The following is a 24358-nucleotide window of genomic DNA, read 5'->3' as shown; positions in this document are numbered from 1 at the left end:
GGACCCCCAAGTTAAAGCCACAGAACCTTTGTAGAGGAGGAGTTACTTCCATGTTTCATGTATTAACTCTGCAATTATCTAAAACTATTTTTAAAGAATTGTGGGTTTTCCTTGCAAACACTTTTTTTCCCCCTTTTAATCTGTTCACATGGCCTTGGTGTCAGTCTGATTTTAACAATATAAGTTGGTGAAAAGTTGTTATGCCTCCCTCAGCTACACCGCAGAATAACACAGTAGATTACAGCAATAGCACAGGCCAGTTTTCACATGTATTTCAAAACGGAGCAACCAAAAATAAGCGTTTGCCATTTTTCCTTTTCACAGACTTCAATCATTACTGACTAACTTACACCATATGCTCCAGAAACAGCAACTGAAACATTATGAAGAGAGTGAAAATATTCTACTGTGATCAAGAAAAGATGCAACTGCTTACTGACAGCATGTAATTCATATACCAGAATAGACAGTATTTGCATGGTGTTCAAAAGCAGAAAATTATCTATGACCTCCCTTCACATCAGAGTTAGTCCTCCACACAAATTCACACCAGGTTTTGAAGCGTTTTCCCTGAAGTGTCATATTAGGCCTTCCTGGGGTATCTCCCATGGTTCTCTATGCTGTAGGAAACAGAGATGCTCAGTAAATACATTTGCAATGAGTTAAGTGAGAACTTAATTGTTCCATAGGGCACATGGTGAGGAACACTATCAGCATTCACGTGGCTTAACTTGCATCTTTACTATGCATTTTGCAGATAATGCCCTTGAATGAAAGGGAGTTAACGAATCATAGATTATTCCTAGCCACACCTCACAGAGGTGCCTTCTAAAGTAATTAAAAAATACTGCAGAAAACGTGAACATGGGTACTCAGCTATGATAGAACGTATTCAGGAAGGATGTTGATGTGAGGTAACAATGAAGTCAAGTAAGCACACAGATTATGTTTCCCTGCCTTCAAGAATAGAAAAATTGTTAAGAGCAAGAAAAACACAGTAATGAAACATTGTACTGTTTTATCTGTACCTTTAACCAAAACCTTAAGATTGTATATGCCAATTATATAAATAATTATCTGAATAAATTTAACTTGAACATCTCTTACATTTCATTTGGAAAGCAAGAAGGGAACTTCAGGGAAGTGAACCATGCTCTTTTAGCCCTTCCTAAAAAAGTGAAGGAAATGCTGTAAACCAACGTGAAATACCATAAGGCAGGCTCAGGAACCTATTTTTTTTTGTGGTTCTCCCAAATCCTTTCCCTAGCTCTGTTCTCACCTTTGCCTACCTGCCAGCTCTGACATTCATCAGGCTCTTGCTGAGTGGGATAATTCATTAACCCAGACAAAAATTAACCTCTCTTCCTCCCAGGGCTAGTGAGCTTTTTCACAAGAAGGCCTAATGAGCATTACCACCAAAGCAAAATAGGTGTTGAAAACACAGGGGTAGGAGAAGGAAAGGAGCTCAAGCTATGTGGAACAAAAATAATTTATGGCAATATAAAATGTATTACAGGCTTTAGCTTCTTGGAGAAAAAAAAGTTACAGCATTTAAAGATTGTAGAAAATCTTTGATTACTTTTGTGAAGGCATACGATGAGCCACAATTCAATGTTTCAACAGCATACTCAGACTATTATGTTTGTCCAGGATCAAAAATGAGTTTGATGGTATTGTATGTGCTATGGTATTAGTAGCGGAATAGAAATAGCACTGAGAAAAGAATTACAATTAAAGTACGGAGCAAATAATACAAAGAACATAGTAAATACCAAATCTGAAACATAAAATGGTAAGATTAAGACAGGATAAAGGAGAGAACAGGTGCCTATATAGCTCTTGTATGTGAATAACAGCCTGGCCCAATTCAATGCTAAAGACTATCAGTGTCCAAACCAGTTTATGTAAGAAGGTACAAAAAAAGAGAACCCCCCCAACCCACAAATCCCATGTTTCTATACTATGTTAGCATTTAGCTGTAACTGAGGAAAGAAGCCATTAATATAGGAAGTTTCCATAGCACATGGAGGCATTTAGATACTTAATAATTAGCAAACTCATCATGTTGAAACGATAACTAATATCAGCAACTACTTCCTCACTGCCATTAACATTTTTAGGCTGTTAGTATCAACAACTGGCCAATACAAAGTTGCTCTTAGGGTCCCTGAACAGCCCGAGCTCAACGGGAGAGGTGGAAGACAAGCCATCTCCTCAGGAAGGTCCTGAAACAATGCAGTTTTCACTATATTTGATTGGGATAATATCAGCCTTTGAAGCAGCAGACACAGATGCGCCATCCAATGGCTGGCCACTCAAAGACTGATGACAGCATTCATTTACATCCCAGCAGGCACACAATCAGAAAACATACTGAGGTGGGGGAAATGCTGGAGACTGATGAGTACCCGCATTTCTCTTCATACGCACTGCAAGAGCTAAACCTCCAAGAAATGTGCAGGTAACTTGATCAAAGCAGAACTTGTTGGCAATGGTAGATAGAGTAAGTACAACAGTTCTGGCTCAAAGGGACTGACATTTAAACCAGCATCCCCTTTGTTTCCCCATGGACATTTCTACTCACAACTCAAGATTTCCATTCCACAGCAATGCAGCTCTTGTGAAGATCACAAAAAAAATCCTACTCCTCGTGTTGTGGGAGGCATAGCAACAAAGAGCAGCACTTACACAACTAAACTAATTCTACAGCCGCAAGAACTTTCATGCTGCTTTAAGGAAGGGATTTTCCTAACATGGCTTAACACCAGGAGCTTGTATCAGAGCCAGTAACGGAGGACACTAATAAAGATACAGTCTCATGGCACCAAATATAAAATCTACCTTGACTATAGAGCATCATCACTGCTGACATTTAATTCTTAAAGATGCTCTACCTGCTTAACAGATGAAGGGGAAAGATCTCAGCCTCTTCCAACTCCTGAATACATCAGGAAAAACCTCAGAGGCCTCAGTTAATCCTAACCAAAGTGAAGAACAACACTACTCTGCTTCTGAGCCTTTTAAGATATACCTTCAGGGTAAGCTTTGAATACTAGTATTAAAAGCCTTGAAGGCAGAATAATGCAGAGCTGTACTTGTTTCTTGTTGGTCCAGCTTTCTTTTCCCTGGGCAATTTTCCCTTATTGCCCATTTGTGGTTTCAAGGGCCTGCAGCTCGAAAACTTCCAATATACTTACTCTTAGGTTAGCGGAGGCACATTCTACAAGATATGGTATTACGATAAATATTTATAGTAAATTCTATATGGTATAGAATAAGTAATAGTTGTCAGAATGAACTGAAGTGACGATATAGCAGAAGTCTCAGGTGGTAGTGTATACAAAAGTAAAAGCTATGTCATTAGGAAAGTTTGACTACACAAAACTGTTTACACCCAGCAACCGAGCAGACATGAAATGGCACTAAGCGCACTTTGTCCTATGTCAGTTACAATATCCTAATAGGCACAAGGATATCTTTCACAGTAAGACTAGGAGATTTCTCTTAACAAGTTTTTTCAGTGCTCTCCTCCATTCAACATCAGCTGCAACAGTGTTTAGAAACTCCCAAGACCTGGCACAAAATAAGCATTGTCCTTTGCTGCAGGTAGTATTTTCTCATAAAACATTAAAGATTTACAGGCTTACTATGAAGCACTGCAAGTTATGAAAAAGGCATTACAATTCACTGTCATTAACATTAAAAAGACACTTTTCACCAACTTTGAGCTATTGACTCCTGGCAACCAGGTCCATTCAGTGACAAGGCTATTATTCTCTGCCTAATCACAGAGCAGACAGATTCCTCCTCAGCATGCAGATAAAAGGCTATCATCCATAACTACATAACACCTCTTACAAAGCAGTCATCCTGAATTTTTTCATGCTTGATCACTTTCAGAAGAATCTTAAGGCTGCCCGGGAAAGACATTACAGCAACCTTCTTCAATTAGTTTTCTCAGCGGGTTGAGAACACGACTCTCTCTGCTTTCCAGGTACAGTAAATGAACACCCACATAAAACTATCCTTCAGCTGCAGAAGCCAAGTACCTCTGGCCACTTCTTTTGAGGGTATGCCTGAGCTAACACCACTGCTGATAGCACCAGTCCCACCTTTGATCCAAACCCTTACCCCCCCCCCCCCCCCCCGACTGAAGAAAAGCTTTGTGTGAAGAATAAGGGACTGAACCTGATTCAAGTCAGCCCAGACAAGAAGAAACAAACATCTCTGCTTACATTTTGTTCACCTTTATATAGACACATTTATATACATTAGATGAGCAGAGAGTTTTGTCACTTATCAGCCTTTCCCCCTCAATCTCGCTTTCCAGATAACAATTCAGAACAGGTATGCAGTATGAATTACCAATCAACCCCCGGAGAAGCCCCTCTCAATTATAAGCAGAGATTAAAGAGACATGCACTAATTACAGTGTCTAAAGTTACCTGGTGTGAATCCCATTCCATTTCTAGTAGCAGCTCACCATGTGACTATTTACAGCTACATGTATAGATGGGCTCTAATGCATAGATTTAAGTCCCTGGCTAAAAAGTATGACTGTTTAAAAATCTAAAAACAGGCAATCAAAATTATTCACTGCAGAGCAGGAATCAGCAGCTAATTTATGCTTTGCTGATGCAATGGAATCTTTTCTCTAAGGTACTTATAAGTCATTATAAAGCTACAATTTCAGACTAAACATTAGTCTTATTTGCATATAAAATACTCTCTTTCATAATCCTCATTCCCCTGAAAATACCCCCAGAAGCTGGATAGGATATTCACTTTAGAACTTCCTATGCTGATCCATCTGATCTTTCCAAGTCTGACTTTGAAATATCACACAAGTTTTATGCACACTGTGGCGGCAAGTACCTTCTTCTGTTATTTAACATTGTACATTTTCATTTACTAGAGCATTGTTTGAAAATGCACAATACACTCAGGTCAATCCGACTTAATGCAATTTCAGCCAGAAACCTACAGTTGCCTGGTTAATACGAGAAATAATGAAATAATGCTGACTATGTAAAGTTGACCACATTTAGATTCAAAACTTGTTGCAGTTCTAGTACATCTTTAACAAAGCCATCTGTAAGCGGTTACAGTTAAGACTGTACAGATAATAGGGTATATATTTCAAAATACTTAGCATCAAATTGTTTTTAATGGTAATTTCTGTAGGATGGCTACAAAAAGTGTTTTAAGTGAGACTGATTAACACCTCTTATAGTCCGGCCATTTTCCCATTTTAAAACAAGTTTTAATTCACCACCAGGAGTTAAAATTTTTCAATTTTCAGTTTCTCTGAACATTTTGCTCAGCTGTTCAACTAGTGCCACAAGCTCAGGGTTTCCCCCAAGTGATTCAATTTGCTTATAGGCTTCAGATTCAAGCTCTTTCAATGTATTCCGAGTGTACTCAAATGAACCCACATTTTCAAGGTAATGTACACAGTACTTTTTTATATCTATGTTCTCCGTCCTTTGACGTAAAATATTTTGCACCTGAGTACTTTCAGGCCTTGACCAAATTGCATGAATGGTTGGGAATGAGAACTTGCCCTCAGTTAAGTCTTCACAAAAACTCTTGTTTTCGCTATATTCTTTGGAGTGTAAGTTGGCGTAGTCATCTCTTATTTGGAAGAAGAGGCCAAGTGTGTTAAGAAGTGGCTTTAAGTCTTTTTTGTAATTTGAGAACAGCTGCATGAGGCCTACAGCTAATCCAAAGAGACCACCTGTCTTTTGCAGTACCATAGCTTTATACTCAGCTTCTGTAGGACAGGTGTAAGTATCCCTCCAGTAAATATCCAAGCCTTGACCTTTATGGAGTTCCAGAAGTTGACGGGTAAAAACTTTAACAGCATCTGGATGATCAAGGGTTAAAACCTTCTCTAAGCCAAGAAAATACACATAATTAGCACAGTTGATTACAGATGGAATTCCATAGATACTGTGTGCCACTGGAAAGCCCCGTCGTAGCTTTGAGTTATCTTCGATATCATCCACAAGTAGGCTTGCATTGTGCAACATCTCTGTCACTTCAATGATAACCTATTAAAAAAAGAGAAAAATTAAGTCTTCCACTGTAATTTAACCTCCAGTTTTGCAAGACCTGATTTAAAGTGGATAAAATTTTAAATAATGAAATACTTTATCAGTGAGGTTCCCCTTCAGACCACTTGCTTTTACTATTAATTTGGATTCTCTTCATCAGTTTGCTCTAATTCCTGGATCATGCTGTCTGCCTTTTGTATAAGGTTTTCAGATTCAAAGTGAACTTACTCCCTAAAGTCTTCTCACTTGCATGCTCCTCTTTGTTGTTGATACAGTTCTAAAATATATCATTATCTAGGAGTCATGCAGTAAGTGTTATTAGAAACATGAACAGAGCAAAAGAAAAGCAACATGATGCTGTGACAAGTTCAGCTTCACTAACCTGAGATCTCCCAAAGTCAGCTCTTGAGAGTGTCAGGTATCATCCATTAACACATTTGCTTTGTAAACCTTGTTTTGATAAGTGGAGAGAGTTCATCTTTCTTCCCCGACACTTTGTGTAATCTTCAGTGCTGAGCTCTTAAAGGACAGACTATTCTCTCCGAAACATCATTTGGGAAATTCTTGGCAGAAAGGCAGAAACTACATCTTTTTGAAAGCTTCCTACAGCCCTACTACTTGTCACTAGGCAGACCAATATCATACACCACCTGAGGTATAAACTATTCAGGACATCAGCTTGTAGCTGATTACATTTGACTAAAAGTGAGCCTTAACAATTCCAAAGCAGGATAATTCAACAAGAGTTTTAGCACTATGTACAGTTTTAATTGCAATGCTGCTATGCAAGGAACAAGTATATTCAACATCTGCTTAAATAGAATTCAAGCACATAAAACAGCATATTGTATGAACTCACAGCAAAACACATCTAATTAAGATATGATTTTAAAGCTAATGAACCAATTGCACTTGCTAGCTACAAACACAGCACTCAGTCAACATTCATCAAAACTGCTTCTAAAAAATACTAGGCCACCATTAAATGGCAGCAAGTGCCTAGTATGGACCTATTTGGTGGATGCTGTAGGAAAAAGTAAAGAGACTTCACTGCAAGCACTTTCTTGAATAGCAAGCCACCTAGTGTTCAGTGACCACCATCCCAAAGATTAAAGCCCAAATCCTAGGAATCTTAAAATGTTTGTCCAAGATAACTGCAAGAACAACCTACTTAAGAAGCACTAATGACCCATCTACCAGTTAGAAGTGAGCCCTACTTTGACCTGTAAAGATATGCTGTTGCCCATTGACTTTAAATCACACAGGATGGAGTACTTACTGAAAGCAACTTTGCGTACCTGTTTGTCTGAATATTCTTTTAGACCATTATGTCATTCTCAGTACTGTCAGGAAAGTTTCCTTGCATTCTGTGAATTCCTTGGATAAGCTTATTTCAGCATTTCTCTTGCTAACCTATTCATATTACCATCAGTTTCATGAACTTTTGCAGCTTCTAGACATTTAAGGTTCAATTGAAACAGTGTAAGTTATCTTCTGAACTTAAGACAGTGTCAAAAATGCTTCAAAGTTGAAAGGAGCAAAAAAGTTCAGACAGCAGAAAAAAATATTTTAGAGTACATCAGGAAGTAGCCTGCAGAAATGAAAAGACTGTTCTTCATAATGAAAGCTGAAGAACCAGAAAAGAGTGTTACGCTTTCTTACAACCTAAGCCTATCTAATCAGCAGCTGCAGCACTATCGGTTCAACTCACAGATCTTTACCTCCTTAACTGCAATAGCTTTAAAAGTTGCTTGGCCCTGTACAAGGCCATTTCAGTGCCTTCTCAGAAGAAATTTCATCTGACAAACCCAGTGTTCTCCAATTAAAAAACGTAAAGTGTCTCAGGGCAGCATCAGATGGGTACTAGAGATGCATTAAGGGGTGTGGGAGGGGGGGAAGAGACCACTTATCTGGGAAAAATGTGAAATGGTGGCAGCCAACAGTAACATCAACTATCAAGGAACAGTCACCTCAACTGCATCATCTAAATAAAGTACATGAAGACAAAAGACTTAAGGTAAAAAAGTCCCGTAACAAGTGACAGAATTAATATTTTTAATAAGAGAAATAGAAATATCTGGAAAGGAATCAGGCTGCTAGACACTGAGGACATCAAGAGAGGTAAAATTAAGTCTGGAGGACCACCTCCAGTCATTAACAACCTTAAGTTATTAAAATTAGTACGGGTATGCACAAAAGGAGTAATAATTGTGTCAAGATGCAGATTAAAAGATGACAGGGTCTTGGTTTTGTCCTCAAATAACCTGAAGGAAAAAATATTAGGTTCCATCACAAACAGCTTAAGTGGTAAAGGAAACATTAAAGCACTGGTTTTCTTCATAAGGATAACCAAAACAAGCAGTCTAAGTTCTCAATAATGGTTAAATGATTATCAGTTTAAAAGTGACAAGCAGAACCGGTAACTTCTGTTCACACAGAAGCACTGCAGCTTTAGTTTACATGAGACAATATGGACCCATACTGTTACAGGTGCTCAACAAAATGGCAAGAGGCAACAGTCAGACTGCAGCATAAGAAAACCTAGCTGGACAGAGTGGAAGAGTTTGTTATCATGGAAGGGGTTCAAAATGGGGAGATACACCCCAAGAGGCTGCAGAATCAACATACTCAGATTTTCAACTCAGCAAGGCCCCCAGTAGCCTGAAATAGCTATGGAGCAAGCCCTGCTTTAAGCAGAGGATTGTCCTAGATAACTACCATAGGCTTCTTCTGCCAGTTTGAATTGTGACCTATGATACTAGACTGAACTCATGCATACAATGCACAGGTTGCTGTAATATATTTTATTTGAATACGTATTGAGCACAAAGGGTAAGATGCTTCTAGCTGGAAGCCAAGATAAATCTGGCTAAAAAGTTATATAGACAGGTTGGAAGATAGAAAAGAAACGATAATACATAATGAATGCAGCCTCTTCCTTCATTGTTTAAATCAGTCAAACCGTTTTGCTACTTGAGGACTATGAAGTGTCATTCTCAAGCCACCCTAAAGATGACTCTTTGGCAGACTCTAAAGTTACTTCTGCCAACAATTAATGAAATTAACTAGGGATCAGCTCATTAAGCGTCAAAAAGCATAACTGGTTATTTTAATTCTTTACATTGTCTTGGACACCATCTTTTGCACTCTCTATATGCAGTTTAACAAAACTGTAGTCTAACCAAGAGCATATTTTTTCATTTGACAAGCCACAGTGTTTAAATACACAGCCATACAACTTGTATAGATTTGTCCAGCAGAAAAGCAAAAGGGATGGGAATTTCTTACACTCCAATGAGAAGCATTAAACTAAGTACTCTAGACTGTATGATAAGAAGCCCACAGTTTTATATCCAGAACAAGAAGTGGTTTATAAAGTTGATTTAACTGCTGTCTTTGATATTCTGGTATCAAAATCCAATGATTTTTATTTTCAATCACTGTATTTCTGCCCAGCTTCTTTCAAAATTAATTGAAAACTCAGTGGTAATAACCTAGTTAGATTAAGCAGGTAACAACGGTAGCTGCTTATCTCCAACTTAAAAGGTTGAACACACTGGGAAAGAACTAACTATTCTAGACATCAGACAAGTCATGGAAGTAACTTCTTCAGTGTTACATCACAGGCAGAGCTTTACACTAAAGTTGTTTTCCTGCAAGTTTACTTTCATATGTTCTACATATGCACTATAATTAGTGCATTTAAGATTTCTGATGATCTGTACTATGTAGGATAATAGTCTGTTACCAGTAGTCTTGAAAAATAGATAAAGGCCCCTTAAAAATAATTAGCCAGTACCTGTATTTTATCTTCTGGAACATTCAGCCAGTGATTAAAGGCCTGTGACAGTTTGGTTCTCACTTGCTTACCTACAATAAAAATATTACAGGCATTTATAAAAAGTCACAAAGTTCATTATTAGGGACAATAGTTTAACAACTGATTTGAGACCAGTAAACTGATCAGCATCATCACCTGAAAGCTGATTATATATCATACCACATAACACACAATTTGTCTCCTCATTGTATAAACATCAATTTTCAGCAGCTTCAGTTTTAAACATTTCACAGTAATATGCAAAGCACATATTTACAGGTTACTGTATTTAGTTTTGTCAGTTTAATTAGTAAGCGATCCTGAGTATGCTGGTAACCTGTATAGATCAGCTTACTGCTTCTGAAAGTAAGCCCTAGTTTGACAAGCACATTGACTTCATGTCTGTAACAGATCAAATTACAATTCTTAGTTGGAGATATTGACAATTGGTTGAGTATCTATTTCTCTCCATTTTTAGGTCTTTCTCCTGCAGGATTCTTCACTTGCTACTGACAATATGTAAAACAAGAAAGTGACATTTGAAATACTGAATAACTCTAAACAAAAATCTGAACAGAACAGAAATCTCCAAGATTCAGATGTTTACCTTATACCTGAGAAGTCTACAAAAATAATGGGCTACGTTCTGCTTTGCCTAATGTAGTTTGGTGGAGCAGAGTAGTTGCCCTGTTTCATAGGAATGAAAGACAAGACCACAAGTCCAGGTTTAGTATTAAAATAAGCATTACTACTCAATACAGATAATTTTATATGACAGTTAATTTTAATAGAAGTTAACCTACATGCCTGTAAGTTACTGATGCCAGCTTTTATAAATTGTTAGGAGTCACGAGCATGTCTACTGCTGACCAACATGAAATTAAGTCACCCCCTACCCACGCTGAGACAATGCTGCTCTGAACTTTGAGAAGCTCAGCTATGTATAAGATCTTTAAGTGCAAGACAGGTTTAGACAAACTGCTCTGTGTCTGTAGCTCACATCAACAAGGCCTTTGGAAAAAGTTTTATTTAAAACTTCAAAGCAGTGCAACCTAGACAGTGGGTTCTATATTACTCATCTCAAGATCTACTGAGACATAACTTAATGACTCTGCAATATTAGTCCTCATGTTGATGATGCCATCTTGCCCGTAGCACTGAAGAAATTTCAATATTTGAATCTCTCCCTAAGGCTTCTCTATTGCTGTGTGACCAGCACATACAGAACAATAAAAATAGGTAGATTCACTTGCAGTGATATGCCCTGGAGAAACTGGGGCTGAGGATTTCTCCTTTTCTAATTAAGTTACCACCAGGTAAGCAATAACTTTGTGGTTTGGGCTCTGCAGCAAGGGTGATAAGCCTTTCTCCCTGGCTCAGAGGGCTTCAATTTTTGTCTCCATTCTCAAACATTTCCATTACTTCCTGTCCCCATAGTCCTTTGGTTTTCATTAGAAGACTAATGAAAAGGTGCTTTTTCCCCTACACCTGCCCTCTACAGCTTTGTCCTCTGGCTCTGTCCTGTGTGAAATGGCACTCTTACCTGGACATATACTCTTTGCCTTGTGTTCTCTATTTTTGTTCTCCGTGCTTAAACATCAATAGCTTTCTGCAGGAGAGAGGGATTGTTTTCTCTCAAACAGCAGAACAGGTATTTTAAGATCCCCATGTCAAGCTTGTTCTCCATCAAGAAAGTACATAGCTGGTTCTAAATTGTTGGGGTTTTTTTAACTCATTAATTTAAATCAATAATTTGCTGACTTAGAAGTTCACTAATTTAACACAGGTAACCAGATCTCAAAACTAAATATAAAATTAGATTAGTACCCAAGAGTTTAAAAATCCCTTGCATTAACTAAGCACCACCACTAATTCAAATTAGACCTGCTTCTGATTAGTATCTGCAGGAGATACTAAGGATTTAAAACACTTCAAGCACTCAGACTTCCACCCTTTTCCCCACATGGTTAGATCACATTTTGGACAGATTAATTCTCTGATCTGACTTGCTACACATTTGTGACCACCAGTACTGTGCAAGGGAGGGTCAAAGTGCCTTGTATCGGAGGTTCAATATTTTATTTTAAAACAATTGCATGAGTTAAAGGACAAAAGATTACTCAAAAATACTGAGAGTAACTGTTACAAGCATCTGGCAAACTGCATAGCTTGCCAGTTAAGTATCAGCAAATATTTCAGTACATCCATAAAGAAAACTATTCAGAGATAGTATCACATTAAGGAAGTGTACCTTATCTACAGTTGTTTATTCACTTTAAATTACATTGATACAGACAACATTATTCTTTTACATTAGGCAGCTAATTCTGGTTTTGTAAATGTGTTTCCTAGAAAATAGGCTTACGCAATGCCAGATGCTCAGCAACAAGTGTTATTTTATGATGAGGAACATAGCTACTAGCACACACTCCAAATGGATTACTAACATGCACAATTGATTTAGCCACTTCAGTTCCTTAGTACAGACAGCATTTGAATTTTTAGACTTGTCTACCTTTACTAGCAAGGCTGTCTAGACACTGACTATTCAAGGAAAAATCACTATCTGTATAGTGAAGCATTCATCTTTCCTCTTGTAGGTACAAATCTGCTTGCATGAGCCTCTTTAAAGGAATATTATTGCTACATAAATGCTATTTTATCTTGTTCTGAAGTCAATCCTACCTGGTCAATGTGATATTACAGCAATTTTTTGTATGCATGTTTCATGCTTACAGCCCTGGCAAAAGACCAAACTCCTCTTAATACTGGTCTCAAAAACCTAGATGCAGAAGCCTCCATTCCTCACCACACCTCGTCTCTCCCCAAACGAGACAAGCCAACAATTCAGGGACACTAGAACAAAATTAAAATCCAGTTTCTTCACTGTCACATGTAACTGCTGTTAATTATTCTAAGCAGGCTATTGTAAAACTGAAGAACAGAGGTCTAACTTCCAAAATTAGAAGCTCTACCTACTGTATAGAGCTGTAATAGACATTACTGCATCTGGTTTTTATCAAAGTTATGCTAAATGCATTTGGTTTAATCTGCTTAAGATCCCAATGTTACCCAAATCAAGCAGCAACTACAAAAAGCTTTTTTTCCTTAGTAATGCTGGGTGGAAAAGGTAAGAAAAAATATTAAGAACATTAGAGTCACTCTGATGAAATGCCTTCTACAGATAAGAATGTAAAAACCTTATCTGTGAAACAAAGATCTGGTTAGATTAAAGATACTGTACTGAGGACAAACCCTCCCACCTCTTCAGACAGATGAGATGCTTCTCAAAAAAAAATAAAAATCAGCCTGACATTCTCTATATACAATTGCTCTTGTGACAGGGCACAGAACCCAAACCCACAGACCTCCAGCTCTGGACAGACTCCTGATAAGTATTTCTTCACTCTTGCTCCATTAAAGTGACCACAAATTATACCCATAGGGCAGCACCCCACTTACAGTGAAGGTACATAAAAGGACTAGAACAGCATGGGAAAAAGCAGAGGGACTATTAACCTAGCTCTCAATAGAGCCTCGCTAAGCTAATTCAACTCATTACCCCAGCAGAAAACTGTCTGCTTTTTGCTAGGTTAGCTTTCTGCCAGCTTTATGCACCGAGTCAGCTTATGAAGTGGATCTGCCACAGTTAGTACAGGGTAAGCAGCAGATGCCAAGAGCCAGGGGAAGGCAGCACTGCCCTTTTGGAGGAAGCTACTGTATTACCTCAGCTATATAGTACACTCTTACATTTAGCCTCTGTCGGATTAGGGCTAAATAGATAAATTTCCCAAGCAGGCCTCCCCACTCAGCTACAAGAACACTACAGCCAGCATAAGTGAACTGCAGGAAGACAAGCAAAGAGAGCAGGCATTTACACTTTCAAACCTGGGCAGCCACTTGCAACAGGTTAAGGTCACTGTAGAATTGTCTAGCTTAACTCCCCTGTTCAAAATAGGGTTAACTAGTCCAGGGTCGTGATCCTGAGTCTTGCCTTGTTCTTTCTTCTCAGGATTCTGAATGCCACATACCATGGTCACTGCAGCCAAGACTGCCCCCAGTCTTCAGGCCCTGAAGAATTCTTCCTTTTTTCTGAGTGTGAGGTCCAGTACAATGCCTGTCTTCATCAGCTCCTTGATCACCTATGTTAGCAAGTGGTCATCAGAAACCTCCAGGATTGCCTGTGCCCTGCTGTGTTGCTTCAGCTGCTTTCTACCAAGGTAGCTGAAGTCTCTCACGAGGACCAAGGCCTGTAAATTAGGTATATTCCACTTGTTCGAAAGCCTCATCTACTTCTTCCTGCTCAGGTGGTCTTAGCAAAGACCCACTATACCATCACCCCTATTGATCTGCCCTCTAATCTTAACCCATAAGCTCTCAACAGGCTTATCTGACTGAAGGCAGAGCCCCATGCCGTTCAGCTGCTCTTTCACATATAATGCAGCTCCCACTCCTTGCTATTCCAGACCGCCTTCCTAGGCAGTCCCTATCTATCCAGGGCAGCACTCCAGCTGCCTGAGCTATCTATCCTACATCAGGTACTCCAACAGAACTGCAGCCCTGCAACTGCATGCAGACCTCTTAACTCCAGCTGTTTATTCCCCATGCTGTATGCATTTGTGTAAAGACGCTTCAGAGAGGCACTCAGTCCGGCAGATTCCCCAGAAAAAGTGAGAGCTTTCCTGCAGTGGAATGAAGCTGGGTTAATTAGCATTGATAATATACAACTGTGGGTTGGCTTCAGGGACAGTGGGTGGGCCAATGTAGATAAGGTGCAGCTGTGGCTGGTTAAGTGGTTGAGAGCCAATGAAGAGAGAGCAGCCGAGGAAGAAGCACAAGAGAACACACACCCTGGATGATGTGCAACAAGGAGAAGGCAGCAGAGGGACTGTATGAAGAGTATGCTGGTATGAGATTGTAAAAGACCTTGTTACAGATTGATGGTTTTGAGAGTGTTGCAACACTTTCCCTCCATGACACTGTCCTATTCATACTTCCTTAAGTGCATATACCTGGGATGACCTACCTTCAGCTTTGCCAATTACAAGGTCTACCCTTGTCCACATCAGCCTACACCCTTTGTTTGAAAGTCCACCATTTCATTACTTGATTGTGTGTAGCCATTCTCCTCTATTGTGATTTCTAGTGGAAGTCCCTTCTCAACAGGTTGCTCAGCCTCTTGACAGAGACTTTTACCCCAACTTGGGTAGGTGGATGCTATCTTCTCCTGGTACTCCTTGTTCTACAGAGGGAGTCCCATGGTCATAAACCCCAAATCTCTGATAACAGTATCAGCTGTGCAAGTAACTAGCTGTTGACAGGCAAGATCTGTCTGTTGCTCTCAGTGGTGAAGGGAAGGGGGTTGAGGATCACAGAGAACAGCCACCTGGCTTCCTGTGCCCTTGGCCCACATTCCAAAGGGCACACAGTTACACCTGATAAGCTCCAGGCATCCCCTTGCTACATCCATTAGTGCTCAAGTGGAAGAGCTGAAGGGTTAAGTAGTCTGAGGGTGACACACACCTTGGCAGTCTCTCTGTAACATCCCTGATCAAAGCTACCGAGAAAAAGCAAACCTCCTTAAGACAGAAGCTCAGATGGAGTCCTCTGTCCCCTGCAGCAGTGTCTCCCCCTACTATCACTTGCTGCTGTCACCAGGTGCCATTCTGATACTTTGTTGTATACAGAGCTTCCAGCCGTGTGTCTTCTTCCAGTGCACTGAACTTATGTGGCAACTACACATCTGCTCAAGGAACAGGAATCTTTCCCCCAGTACCAGGAAGCCATCAGCTCCCAGCCTTCACCTTTGTGCGAGTATTCATTTCTCAACCTGATGTCCACAGACTGTTCCTGTCCCTCCTTCAATATACCTCAAAGTTTCAGGCTCTTGAACCTGCAGGGTCTTGGTCTTTTATTTCTGATGCTATGCAGCCTGCTGACCCCCATCCACTGTTTCTTTGCTTGCTGACACACATTTTCCACTACTGCACACCTTTTAGGGGCAGAGACCTCACTTTCTTTTCAGTGGGTGCCCCCAGGCACCCCTGCAGCTCAGAACCTGGAGAGCTGCAGCCCCCCGCAGGAACCTGGCCCAAGTTGAGGCTTCTGATGTGCCAAATGTAGTCATGTCAGTGGTAGGGATCATGCCCTCTGGTGCTAAACTCCTTCACCAGGCTGGTCTAGTTCAGTAACCCGGCAGAAAAAGCTGAAAAAAAAAAAAGCCAGTCTTGATTGTTTAGCTCACTGAACAAGCCCAGGAAAGACTGCAGCCAAGACCAGAGGGACATGAAAGGGAAGATATACAGTCATGAGTGGGATCAGAATCTACCCCTTTCAACAGCAAGCTACTGACCACATCAGTTTTGCTGCAACTGAAATTCCACATATTTCTTAGTGCTGCAAAACCAGCTACTGCTGTTACCTCAGCCACTTGGAGATAAAAGATTCACGATATGTGTGCATCAGGCCATTTTTGGGACAAACCACATTGGAATTTGTGAAAGCTAATCCTGTTTGTTGTACTTGGTTTATGAGACTAAGGGACAGAATACTAGATTAAGTAGAACACTGATATGGCAACATTCTATTACAAGGATATTTTACAAGAAAAGTTACTGTTTCAGAATGCATGCTCTCCCAAGCACTAAATTCTGCTAGTGAGGGAATAAACATCAGTTACCATATTAGCAGTCAAAATAACATAGTAAAAAACCCTTAAGCCCAGTAGCTTCTCTATGCTACTGCTGTTGAAGTCAAAGAAATAGACAAGGTTAGTTTAAGTATCACCCCCAAACTGTTACCATTAAAAGTCCTACTTCATTACTGAGAAGCAGTCATCAGCTTCTTGTATTGACGGATGAATCCTTGAACAGTTATAAACAATTGTGTTCTTACACTACAGTCAACATTAGTAGGCACCCTTTTTTTTCCTCCTTCCAAACAGCTTTAACACTGTTACACAATCCCTTGTAATGTAAACAAAGTCTGATATGTATCTAAATTCATTCAAATTCTCATAGGTTACTAAACTGTTTGGAGAGTTTGTTTTTTCAACTGGTCTTAGGAGATAAGCAAGTGAACTATTAAAAGGCGGTAAGTATGCAGAAAAAGTCCACTTAAAGTTGTACATATTTGACACTTGGCCAAACTTTCTGCAAAAGGCCCTTAGAGCTCTAGTTGATCCAACACAGAAACAGCTCCTTGTCCCTACCCTTGTGCTAGCTCACAAACAAGGAACAAGATTAACCTGGCAAGTTTTTAACAGGTTAAGTGATTGATAATAACTAATCATTTGGTTAACAAGCTGAGAACTGGCACAAGTTCAGAAGCAGGAGAATACTGCTAGAAGCATAAAGAGGACAGAATGAAACTGCCTCCTTCAGCAACAGCTTGCTAGATTAGCTCAGGCATCTCATTTGGGCTCCACCCTAATTATGAACAGCTAGCATATGCCCAGTTTTCTCCCCTCACCAAGCACTGATGTTCATACCAATACCAAGGTTCACACAAGTAACTGGCTCCTACTGGTCTGTACTTGGCATAGCTGGCTTTGGGCAGAGCCAGTGTTTCAAAAACTGTAGACATCCAGCCATATGACCGTGAATCCCCACTGCTTCACCTGTTACTCAGAACAAGCCTTCTACAGGGACACCACTTTTACCTGCCTAGCTGAAGAGAAGTCTTCCCTTTTGAATGACACCACCATTTCTGCATAGACGTGCATCTTGTGCCTCACCTTCTCCAAAGTGTAAGCTAAATTTACAGATCAATGTGTTGAACTGGACAATCAGATTTATGATACTCTAGCAAGATAGGATATAAAGTGTTTGCACTAAGTATAACATTATATAAGCCATCAGTATAGAGTGATCAGGACTGAACTCACGACATAAGAATTTAGTCGTAGGAGTCGAGGTGGCAAGGTTAAGTGCATATCCTCGATGCATCATTTAACATGAAAGCTAACTGAAGAGCTACTAGTCAAGCACCTTTGCCTATGGGAGGTGGTTTTGGCACTTTGTCTATTGTGTATTTCCTGCTAGGAAGCTGAACTTTTTTTTTTTCTGCTACCTACAGCAGCTTAAAAAATAATAAGCAGCTAAAGATGTGGAGGTGTTACAATATACCGTGGTTAAACGAGATAACCTAACTGAACAAAAAGTACAATTAAATATCATAGAGGAAGGTGAATTTCTTGAGGACCACTCTTGGAAAGCTCTCTGGAATATTGTAGACTCATTCTCAAGGTAGTTCTCTAGCAAAACCACCACACAGTTGAACATACCAAAATGGAATATACTGCAAAGAAAGAGGAAACAAGTTTTCTAGCATTAAAAAGGCACATTCTTGCCAATTTTTTTTTTAATTATTATTTTCCCCAACTCAAGTAGTGTTAACTGCCAGGCCAAATGAAATCACTGATGTAAACAAGAATTCTGAATATTTGTGGATATTAATAATAAAATCCATTATACACAGGTATAACAAAGTGGGACCCACAGGACTCACCCTGCTGATAGGTGGTGTTGCAAACACGCAAAAGTCACTTAGTACTGTTCCTGTGACTCATTACAGTACTTGTACAGACAGAAGGTCTTCTATCCCAGTCAGAATTATTTTCCTTAGTATTTCCGTATTTTGTATCTTACTTTAAAATGCCATCAGTACACAATATAAGCTGGACAGAAGGCAACCATGCAATACTCCCAACAACAAAGCAGTTCCACTGCTATTTTCACTAAGTTAGTCACTTTAATAACTTGTACAGTCTTCCTTTCACTTCATGTGTACAAGTACAAACAATCTGACTGTTTAGTCAAAAAGGCTTCTGAAAGGCATATCCATACAGTAGTTCTCCATCAAACTGTCTCCTGAATTCTGCTAAAACAGGTATTGTTCAAGACTGGAAACTTCACCTGAATGTGTTCTAGTGACCTGGTATCATACAAAGGCCTGGCTGATCCTCTGGCAAGTGAATCAAAAGGGGACAGGGCTATTAGCTATAAGAACACGTGGCTCTACGTGTACCAGGGAGAAGAAATTACACAAAAAACCTGGCTATTTAAAAAAACCCAAACCAACCAACCCAAACACCAAAACACACAACCCACTGCGTCCAGTACAGCAAGTGGATAAACTCAAGGCTGAGGTTGCTTTGTTTTCTAAGACTGTGATCAAGTCTTCAGTACCTGCCCTTACCAGTTTTTTTAAGGAGTAGCAAGTCAGCTACTCTGAATGGAGAGCAGAGTAACAGAGATACTCCTTACACTGCAACAGACTAAAGAGCTATTGTACCAATGTACAAAAGGAAGAAAAGAACAAACGTAGAAAAGTGTTACTTTTAAATCCACAAATCCAGAATGGATAAACTTTTTTGCTTATACTTCCAAAGATAAAAGCTGCCATAAAAACAATTTTGATATTTAAAAACACAGTACAAAAACTTGCCTGGTAGTTGAAGTAAATACTGGTATGGCTCTAGGATTCTTTTAGATGTCTCATCCATTCCATCCATTTCTTTATTTCGTAAGAGGTAGTTCACTGTTAAAGAAAGTGTTATTAACACTATTTATTTAAAAAATTAGGGAAGTAAAAACCAGATGCATACAATTAAAGAGTCAGCTGACTTCAAGTTTAGGTGCAAATACTCCCATTTTGCACATGACACCTTCAGTTAATACTACCTTCTACTACCTAGAAAAGTCTTCCAGATATCATTTAGAAAAGAAACAAGCCTATGTGCTAAATACAGTTTTCTTTAATTATTCATGAATAGTTTAAATCAACTCCTAGACTTTGTTTGCTCTTTTATATGTATTAGAGGGCTTAGATGATAAAATATTTAAAACATTAGCAATCATAACAATGAAGCTTCACTGTAAATCTTCAGAGAAGACACTCAGCACATACAAAACCTCGTATGACTAATCTGATTAGACCTCCCTAAATGCTTTCCCCATACACAAGTGGAGATGCCCAAGAGAAGAAAATACACCTCATACCATGGCAACCTAAACAAGCTAAACACTAGCCTCAGCCTTCTGATGGAATTCTTCAGTCCTGTTTTAGAAGGCAAAACAGGAATATACCATTGTCTTACCCCTGTTTAAACATACAGACATCCTTACACACTTACCCATACACTATATATATCAGACTTACAATGAATCTTTTAGGATCCATTCCCTACCTAGCTTAACAATTTTCTATTGATTATGTTTTGGTTCACATACCTTTGGTCATCTATATCTACAGTTTTTTCCAGACTGTTTTCTATAATAGATTTTCTGTCCTTTCACCTCTAGCCTTCCTTGCTGCACTGCAGATGCAGTAGCTCAAAACAATTCTTCTAATGTCATTTTAAGACAGGAACTGCAGCAATAGCATGAAGTCTCATGCTACTTCAGCACCATTTCTCAGCTACGTAGCATCCTGGAAAAGATGTTCTTTTTGCCCCTGCAGCAACTGAATAGTTATATAAATTACCCAAAACCCAACTATTTCAAAGTGGTATTTTAAAGTATTGACTGATGCATTTTTAATGTAGGTACGTTAAGGGGAGCGGTTAACGTGAGCAGAATAAACTGTGTTCCACAGTTGCTCAAAATAATCCAGCAATACTTTCCCTTCAAAAGCTCGGATCAGCATAAAGATCACTGCTTCCCCTTAAGCTACCTGGACAAACTGGTACTCATCAGCATTCATGACCTTTCCCTTTCAATATAGCTCAATCAGTTCCTGGGCACTACCCCTTCCCACCATCACGCACATACGTATCTGTAGCACTCCAAACTTGGGAGCTGATCTGCATTAGTAGTTTCTCTAAGCTTAAGTTTTAATCAATCCCTTTATTTGCCTCACTGCATAGGTTAATCAACTGCATCAGCACTTCAGGGGCAAGAAAGGCTGTTTAAGCCAAGTTGCCAGCAAAATGCTCATAAGACTGCACCTTCTGGGAAAGCTTTGCATAGTTTCTCAGCAGTAATGCCACAACAAGCAGTACAGCCTTTCCACGCTATCCCATGGCACGCAGGCACAACTAGCTGTCAGGCCACCCAGTAATCTAAATCAGATTTGACACCCTCTACTCACTATTTTATTGTCAGCTTGTTGGTATGACTGAAGGGATAGGAAGTGCTTTTAAACCAGCACTGCCACTGAGAGTCACTTGTCAAACTGTACCTACCCTTACATATCAAGGATAAGTCTCAAAGGACTTCACTGAAGAATTGAAATAAAACAAATCACCACAATCCACCCCCAGATGTTTTAAGCAGGAAGAAGCTGGTAGAGATGGATATAAGGACACACGTATCAACTTAACTCTCTTGTGACTAGTTTGTCAAGAAGCCACACAGTTGGTTTAGATTTGAAAGTACCTAGCTATCCAACAGAGCTGGGAAGAGATCTTAGCACTGGAATTGCTTATCTGCAGAAGTTTTTGCTTAAAAGTAAATACTGAAGTTCTTCCCTTCTCAGGGAATTAGTAAGTTTCTTGCCTGTCTGTAGGGCAGTAAGACAATATTCAGAATCCCCAGCTAACTTGAAATTTACTGGCATTACACAGAATCAAACTAAGTATTTGCATCATTTGGCACAAAGCTAATAGGAGTCCACCTGCAACGCTGCTTATCAGCAAGAGTAGTCAAGCACTTCTCCCACAAGTGCCAAGTTTGTTTGTTTAAATAAAAAGGAGGCAAAAAAGCTTTAAGAGACAAAGAGTGGATAGTAACTTAGCTTAAATCACTGTTATTAAAGTTTCTGGACTGCTATGCTACCTTTAAATGAAGTAGCAGGTAATCTGCACTAAGGAAAAGACATACTGTATGGTCAGACACCTACATGTCCAAGACACCCAGCAAAACAAGAACAGCGAACAGAACCTCCTCCAAACTTGCACAAAGGGACACTTGATAAAGAACTATATAAATGAAGTTGCTTATAGAGGCCTTTAAGCAAGAATACCATGATATCATACTTATTATAGTGTTACTACTCTTTGCACAAAGTTACCATATTTGACACACTTGGGAAACCCTTGATATTAAGGGTTTCCTGCCCAGCTGACTGACCAATTTACTACAAGAGTTGCACTGTCTTCTCAGTGAAGACATTTAGAGACAAGATCTTAGTCAGCACCCTCCTAGTGAAAAAGTAAAAATTGCTGGGAAATAATAAATGAAAGGGAGCTCAGAGCCTTCTGTCAGTGAAAGCACAAGAACTGATTACATGTATGCTTATTCAAAGCAGTAAAAGAATTTTGCGATTTAAACCAGTACACGACTTGCTGCATTTCAATTCATGCATGACAGTTATTTTTTCAGTTATTTCTCAGTATCCCCACGTAAGCATATCGAACAGCTGTTATGGGCACAGGCCATGCAATCACAACAGAGCCCACAGAACCGTCTTTTGGACTGCAACAAGCCTTACCCTCTAATGATCTATTTGAAAACATCTCTTTGAAAAGAGACATCAAATAAGATGATGACACGGGCTCCCGTAAGTTGGAACTACTCTAAAACTATACTTGGAACTGAGATCTGTGTCTAGGAGCTGTCTAGAGAGGATGCAAGTAATATTACATCTAAGGGATATGTCAAGAAAAATCTTCACAAAGCAGCTTCTCACCCCGTCCCCTCCATACCATTCTGCAGAATATGCTCGCCCCCTCCTCCAAATGAAGGGAATATGGTCACTGGCATAGTCCAGGTTAAATATACAGACTGTCTTTTAAAAAGCATCATCATCTCAGTGGCTCCAATCACAGTACAGTTACACAGAAAACAAAAGAACCACCAAAGGAGCAGAGAGCTGTAGCACAAAAGGAACCATCCAGAAAGTTCTTAAATCAGCTCCATCGCAGAACTTAGCGTACTGAGACGCTATAACCAGTGGGGAAAAAAAGTGACCCAGATAAGGGGATGTAGGATTGAGGTCTGATTCAGAAGCGAGAACACTGTTGTGCATATGTATTGTTTCAAAGAGGCTATCAAGGCTCTTAATCCAACAAAAGTAATTTGGGCGGGATGCTTGTCACCCTGGCCCACATCCTCGCCGTGATTAGCGGAGTCCTCCTTACACACCCGGCCCAGGCTAACAGCGAGCAACCCCCGGCGCCCACCGACGGCAGGTGAAGGGCAGTCACACGCTTCCCCCGAAGATGCCCCTAAGTCAACAAGCAGCTCTCCGTAGCTCCAATTTCAACACCAATATCTGAACAGGATGAACGTGCTGCTGCTGGAACTCTGCTTCGATTTTAAAGGGAATTCCGGGTATAATTGAGCCGGAGCGCGGCGGCAGCCGGACACCAGCACTCGGGCTGTGGGAGCCCTCGTACGGCGCCGCGCCAGGGAGGGCTCGCAAACGGCAGGCGGCCCCGAGGGCAGAACAGGGGTCAGCAGGAACCGCGACTGCTTCTGAACCGCGGCGTTTCCGCGATTAAAGCCGGCATTTCACAATGAACGTGAAGCTGTTGCCCGGCCTGCGGCTGCCTACCCCCCGCGCCAGGCGCGGCAGCCAGACCGCAGGCTGCAGGGCTCGCCTGCCGGAGCTCAGCGCCCGGGACGTGACCGCGACCGAGCCCCTGGAGCCGCTGCCACAGCCCAAGGGCCGGCCAGCCCCGCCGCGCCAGCGCCATTTTAGATAAAGCGAGACCGAGGACTCCTCGCTCCCCCTACCCGCCGTCCACCCCCATTTTCTCATCCACGCTGCCGGGCTCAGCCGCCGGGGACGGAGGCGCCGCCCGCCGCCAGCCCGGCGCGGCTCCCGGCCCCCGAGCTCCCAGTCAGTCAGTCAGCCCGCCCCGCCGTCCGCCGGCGCCGCCCAGCTCCAACGGCGACCGCCGGCTGCGGCCCCCCCTTCCCCTCGGCCCCCTCCCGGCCCCCTTCCGGGCAGCCCGCCAGCCCCACCTGGGCGGGGCAGCCGCGAGACCCGCTCCCCCCGCCGCCGCGCTCGCCCTCGCCGTTCGGCCCCGCGCGGAGGGGGAAGGACAGGCTCCTCTGAGGAGCTCTGAGTCCGCCCGCCCCCCCACCTCCCCCGCCCGCAGCGCACCGGCGCCTCCCCCCAGCCCCGGCCGGCTAGCGGGCAGGCGACGCTGGGCAGCCCCGCACTCCTGGCCTCGGCGCGGGCAGCCGCCGCTCACCTCGCCTACCTCCGGAGCCGAGCCGCGCCCCGCTCCCCCGGGCAGCCCTCCGCTCCACGAGTGGCGGCGACGGCGGCAGCTCGGGGGGCCAGAGCGCCGCCCCCTTCCGCTCCGGCGGGCGCCACCTTCCCCTCTTGGGAGAAAATGCGCCACCAGCGCCGCAGCGCGCAGGCGCCGGCCGTGCCCCCGCGGCTCATTAGCATGCGGGCAGGGCCCCGTCCCCCGGCGGTGGCCGCGCGCGGTGCTCCCTGGGAGGCGTAGTCCGGCCGCCGCGCGCGCCCCTGCCCGTGCCGGCACGGCGGGCGCGCGAGGACAGCGGCACCCATGAGGCCCCTCGGC

At 41.6% G+C, this 24358-nt stretch overlaps 1 protein-coding gene across 7 annotated transcripts; it reads right to left on the bottom strand.

The window, feature by feature from the left end:
* Positions 1 to 250: 250 nt before the first annotated feature.
* On the bottom strand, positions 251 to 24187 carry GGPS1 (geranylgeranyl diphosphate synthase 1). 7 transcript variants are annotated; one of them, XM_080388933.1, is made up of 4 exons: positions 24029 to 24187; positions 19324 to 19416; positions 9856 to 9926; positions 251 to 6053 (listed from the first exon to the last, which is right to left on the bottom strand). In XM_080388933.1, exons 2-4 carry the CDS (start codon positions 19388 to 19390, stop codon positions 5292 to 5294), a joined length of 900 nt encoding a protein of 299 aa, XP_080245059.1. In that variant the 5' UTR covers positions 19391 to 19416; positions 24029 to 24187; the 3' UTR covers positions 251 to 5291. The 7 variants fall into 7 exon arrangements, with proteins under 7 accessions (XP_080245059.1, XP_080245060.1, XP_080245064.1 ...); XM_080388934.1 differs by having other exon boundaries at positions 24020 to 24169; XM_080388938.1 differs by lacking the exon at positions 19324 to 19416 and having other exon boundaries at positions 24029 to 24171.
* Positions 24188 to 24358: the final 171 nt, after the last annotated feature.

Source organism: Falco punctatus, assembly GCF_963210335.1.
Source record: "Falco punctatus genome assembly, chromosome: 5".
In the NCBI taxonomy this organism is placed as follows: Eukaryota; Metazoa; Chordata; class Aves; order Falconiformes; family Falconidae; genus Falco; species Falco punctatus.
Note: the sequence above shows the minus strand (reverse complement) of the source record. Positions and strands in the feature narration are given on the sequence as shown.